At 23.8% G+C, this 6,142-nt stretch overlaps 1 protein-coding gene across 1 annotated transcript; it reads right to left on the bottom strand.

Moving 5' to 3' along the window:
- Positions 1 to 473: 473 nt before the first annotated feature.
- LOC131649072 (caffeoylshikimate esterase-like) lies at positions 474 to 4,053 on the bottom strand. The gene is made up of 6 exons (XM_058918817.1): positions 3,859 to 4,053; positions 3,604 to 3,760; positions 3,349 to 3,495; positions 2,926 to 3,056; positions 1,092 to 1,229; positions 474 to 979 (listed from the first exon to the last, which is right to left on the bottom strand). Exons 1-6 carry the CDS (start codon positions 3,859 to 3,861, stop codon positions 596 to 598), a joined length of 960 nt encoding a protein of 319 aa, XP_058774800.1. The 5' UTR covers positions 3,862 to 4,053; the 3' UTR covers positions 474 to 595.
- Between the last annotated feature and the right edge of the window lie 2,089 nt (positions 4,054 to 6,142).

Raw genomic sequence — 6,142 nt, 5'->3', positions numbered from 1 at the left:
AGTTTTTATCTCAATCTTTCTCTATTTATTCTAAGGAGGCTCTTAGTCCTCAAATTCTAGGCTCACTTTTCCCTTCCTAATGTCTAGTGATAATGATTTTCACCTCCTTGCTCAATTTTTTGAGACGAAGACAATGATGAATTAGTTGTTGACATAAATATTTTGAGATGAAAAACATTGATGACGTAGTTGTTGACATTAAATGTGATTTATAGTACACGAACAATAATAAATAACAATTTCAAATTTTCTTTATTATTGTTCATGTATTATAAATCACATATTGTATGGAGAGTCATCAAAAAATTGAGATTGTTATTTGTGTGATTAATAAGATTTAATAAAAAATTGTACTTTATCGCTAGAGTAAAATCCACAACTAACCCCAACTAGAACTTATGCGAAAACAATATCTTAAATTTTAAGAGCTCGTGATACCATATAAAAAAATGTTTCATAAATATATTAAAAAATTAAAATTCAACAAATAATTTATTTAAAAAGATAAAGAATTTAAATCTAACAAACTTTACTTTAACAACCGTTTCATTACAATAAAAATTAATCAAAAATAAAATGAAACAAACCAAAATTATTAACAAGAGTTACTCTCTCTTGGAGAATCTTCATTTTCATGTTTCAATTCTCTCTCAATTCTTGTATTACCATACTTAGTTCTCTCCTCTATCCACCCAAAAATATCTGAAAAAACAATCTCCAAATTCTCTGGTGGCTCTCCATACAACAAACCATGCCACATTTGAGGGTACAATTTCAATGTCTTATCAGAGCTTGAAGCCACTTCATATAACTGTCTACTCACTGATACATCAGTTACTCTATCTGCTTCACCATGCAAAATCAAAAATGGCAATGAAACTTCACTTAATCTTTCTTCAATTTCTGTTGCAACTCTATTAAGTTCATAACCTGTTCTCAAACGTGGTTTTCCTTTAAAGCAATATTTATTAGCTCTGATCTGCAAAATCATAAAAAAATAAATAAATAACAAATTTCATTTTTAATATTTTTTTTTTTTTGCATGTGTAAAATATATTATTAAATATTTATTTATATATTTATATATATACCTGTTCTCTAACTTCAGGAACTTTAAAAGCAATATCAACAATATCTTGAGTTGGGACTATTTGCCAAGTGGGAGTGAGTTTGCTTAGTGCACTTAATAAAGTAACCAACAATGTATTAGGTTTTATATCATCTGCGATCTGCACATAAGATTAATATTTGATTAGAGTTTAATATCTAACGATAACATTTATTTATATTTATATGATAATGTAAATAAATTATTAATATTTATAAATAATAATGTTAAGAAAGATATTTGATTAGTATTAATGCAAGAATTAACATGCTTAATGATGAAGACAAGAAAATTTCTAATATAAGCAACCATGCATAAATTAATAAATCACTTTCATAAAAAAATAAAGTCTTTGTATTTGTGATGTGAATGTGATTTGAGGGCAACTATAGCAATAGATTAGACTTTAGGGTAATAAAAATAAAAATGTGATTAATAAGATAACTAAATTAAGAAGCACTCTAGACCTAAAAGTCAGAGGACTTATTATTATTAATTTATCATAGATTAGTATAGTATAAATAGGTGGGTCCATAATTGATATTCGAATGGGTCAGTCATCATTCAATTATTTTGAATTAACGAATCAACTAAAATTAATATTAATATATAGTTTCATTGTCACATTCATTTGACTTTGTATTTGCTTCTTTTTCAATAAAAAATAATTACACAATTTGAAATTTTTAATATCAATGTTTCTAGATTCAACACTTCAATTCCAATTCAAAGTTTTAGAATTTTGTAATAATTTCTAGTAGTTTACTATTTTATCTACCATAAAAAATAAATTAAAATAATAATTATAAATTTTTTTCAAATATATTTCTAAGATTTATCTCTCTAATTTAATGGTTGCATGATCATATTCCTAACGTTATGTTTGCTTCAACTCAATAAAGAGGTAAGATTTTAGCCATATATGACATGATGAGAGAATATTTTCCCCACAATTTATGGATATTAATGAAAATTAGATTAAGAAGCAAGAATATATTCTCCACAACAACAAAAGATAAATGAAAAAAAGAAAGAAAGAAAAGAATCACGTAGAAGATACACTCTCTTGAGAAAAAGGAAAATAGCACAAATAAAAACAAATTTGGTAACCAAAAAAAAAGTAATCTAATAAGGAATAGTAGTCTATTATTAAGAAATAGTTAAACTCATTTAATTTATTTAATTTCAGATAAAAAGAATAATAATTGAATTCCTAAATAAATATTTTATTTATTTTTATTTAATTATTTATATAAAGAAAGTTTACTGAAAAGTAAAATATATATTAATTAAAAGATAGATATTTTGGTTATTATGTTAATATAGAATCAATCAATCAATCAATCAATAACAATAATCATAATGCCAACATTATTTGTCTATAATTGTATATATTTTAAAAGATACAATGTACCCAAAAAATAATATAAATTAATCATGTTAGTAACAACCACTTAACTAAACAACTATATGACAACTATTCATCATAAAAATATTATATTTTCCTAAAAAATAATGTTTATATCTAAACTATTTTTACAACAAAAAATAAAATAAAAGATTTTTCATATGATATTTAAATTTTTTTACACTAAGAATTTTAAATATTTTTCATATTTGACTTAGTATTTGAGGGTGGTGTATTATGCATAGAAGGGAACAAAAATATGTGTGGACAAATAAGAACAAACGTGCAGACACGGTTGCAGAAATTGTGTTTTTTTCTAATCAATATGAAAAAATAAATTAGTATGCATATGGTGCACATTTTAGACTATAGTATATATGAAATTTAATTAAATAAAACAAAAACAAACCTTGCACATGGGTGCTGACAAAATAGCACCATCCCAATATTCTGGCTTTTTCCAGTGCAAAAGCACAGCCACAGCTCCTCCCATTGATTCTCCTAACAAATATCTCATCTTCTTCTTATTCTCACCCTTTTCTGTTATATACATCAAATAATTTCAAAAATTAAATCATCTCATATAACAAAAACAAAATAGAAATGACCCACATCATAATTCATGAAATTTAAATTTAATGGCCAATCATAAATCAATCTGCAAGAACAGATATTGCTACGACGCATAATCAAAATTTCAACATATTATTATATTGGACGTCATAACCAGAATATGAACTCAGGATATCATTATCAGAGTTTGAATTCTGGTACTTGCGATTATACAGACAAAAAGAATTGAATTTTATGGGAGATAGAGAATTTATCTAACCACAAATTTTGCTGAAATGATTGAAACAATCATCAATGACATCATCAAAATTCATAACAAGACCGGCTAATCCATCTGATTTTCCATGTCCTTCATAATCTATTCCATAAACTGCATATCCACCTTTTACAAGTCTTCTTGCTGTGCCTGTTTAATTCATAATCACAATCATAATCACAATTAATCAATTAATTAATCATCATATCATATATAATATATAATTAAGGGAAAAAAAGATGAAAATTAGTAAATTACTGTTCATGGTGATGCTGCATTCCATGGCATATCCATGACACATGAAAATCAATGCTTTTGGATTTTCATTTGCAGGAATCCATTTCGTTGCTAATAGTTTCATTCCTCGAGAATTCAACACATATTCTTCTTCATATTTGATTTCAATTTCTTTCGCCTGCAAAAAAAATTTTTAAATTAAAGAAAAAGTTAAGAAAATTAATTACCAAAAAAATAATAAAATCAATCAAGAAGAAGAAAAGAAAATTAAAATACCATGAAGAAGAATAATTGAGGTTGAGGTTTTGAAGGTTTTTTAGGTTTTATTTATGGTTTAAGAATATAGATATATTTGGTTGTAACAATAAAAAAAAGAGAGTATGGAATGAAAAAGGTGAGGGAGAGAGTCTTTATGTGAGTATGAGAAATAATTGCATGAAAATTAGGATAAGAATTATAAATTTTTGTGTGTTGGATAAGAATTGGGTTCACTATTTATAGAACAATAGAGTAATAAAGAGATAAGAGAAAAATCATTATAGAGAAAACGTGTGGGATTTGATACGATTCTATTTGATTTGATTAAATTTGATTTGATTTATTCAAATCTCAATACTTTCTCCAACTTGCTTAGTGGTGTATTTAATTAGTTGCTGATTAAATTGATTAAGTACTTAATTGTAACTTAAACTATACTGTACGTGGTCAAAATAAGTTGCGTCAATAACTGAATAAAGTCAACGGTTCCATTAAAAATATCTCATTAACCATATTAAATTTATTAATTTCATATCAATTCAAAAATTATTTGATACTCCTTTTGACATGAAATTAAAAATATTTAGAATATTTAATTTATAAAAATTAATTATGCGAGGAAAAAAATTAATTATGTGTTTGCATTAAAGTATAATGAAGTGAAAATTAAATATTTTTATTAATATGATAAATTTAATTAAAATATATTTAAACTATCTTTATGTATGAATTAAATGTATATAAAATCTATAAATAGAGAGTAATTATTAAATTGGATTTTTATAAATATATTGTATTAAATATTTATAATTATTCAAAAGTATTTAAATGGGGTGACAAGAGGTTTTGAATTTAAATTCAACTGCTTAGTTTGGGATAGAGATAAATAATTTTTTAAAGAAAAACAATTATAATCGGATTTATATTATATATTATATGTGTATTTTTTTTTATAAAGTTGTTGATCTATAAATAATATTAACAATTTATTTATATTTGCATATACATATAAATAAAGGATGTTATTAACGATTAAACTCTATAGTAATTATTTACACGTATTTAACTCAATTAACAAATGTGAGTAGTGTTTTAAAATTCATATCGATTCAATTGGTTGGATTGATTAAACGGTAAATTGAAGGGTAGAGTTGTCCAATAAAATTATTGGACCATAGTTGTAACTAATCCGATAAAAATTGATATAATTCGATCGATTCATTGGTCAAACCAGTTAACAATCAAATTAATCTCTGTTTATTTTTACCTTAATTATAATTCTGATCCCTTTTTTAAAGTTTTGGTGCTCTTGTTTTAAAATTTAATTTTATTAATATTTATAATTATGTTAATTATTTATAATAACTAAATAATGTTAAATTATAAAAATAAAATTTTATCAAATTTTAAGAATCAGATATGTAATCTTTCAAAATTATTAGGAAAATGATATAATAAATTTAAAAATTAGAAAATTAATAAAACTATATAAGAAAATTATAAATTAATAAATTTTTGAAAAACAATTATGTTACTAGATAAAAACAAAATTATATCTTCACATGTGCTCTGACGAGTGATTTATTGATGTGATCAATAACCCAATAAATTAATAGTTTGACCGAATCGATGACCAGTCCAGATTTTAAAACATTACATTTGAGTTGAACATATTCTATATATATTCAATAAAATTATATAAAATATTACATACTCCTATACTCTTAAAGAGTTTAATAGATATGTACTATTTTATACTATTAATTTATTAAGAATTTAAAATAAATTAATCAATAATTATGATGGATTGAGAGAGTAAAATCTTTTTATAGCGTGATGTATTTAAATTTAATCCATATTAAAACACCTTTAAATTTAGTTGTAAAATATATTTTTAATATTAACGTGCAACTTGACTTTCTTTTTTTCCTCATTATGTTGGAGCGTGTGAGTGAGCTTCTTTTGACCGGATTTTGAGAACTTGGTGGGCCGCATGAGAGTAAATTATTAAATTACAAAAACATGAAAGTTGAGCTTTATTTGCATTTAAAAAAATATATTTATTACTAATTTATTATAGTACACTCTATTTTCATAAATCTGACTCACTATCACTTTTTAAAAAATTATTTATTTATTTTATATGCAAAAATATTTTTGTTTTAAAAAACTGTTAATTCATTAGAGGAAAATAAAGTGTTACTTTGCATTATTTTTTGTAATCTCTATTTAATTTGATGGTAGTAGATAGGAGAAATAAAGTGTTCAATTCCTAGACTGATAAATAATAGTGATATTATTA

This window comes from Vicia villosa, linkage group LG2, assembly GCF_029867415.1.
Source record: "Vicia villosa cultivar HV-30 ecotype Madison, WI linkage group LG2, Vvil1.0, whole genome shotgun sequence".
In the NCBI taxonomy this organism is placed as follows: domain Eukaryota; kingdom Viridiplantae; phylum Streptophyta; class Magnoliopsida; order Fabales; family Fabaceae; genus Vicia; species Vicia villosa.
The sequence above is the reverse complement of the archived record's forward strand: the minus strand, read 5'-3'. Positions and strand labels throughout refer to the sequence as shown.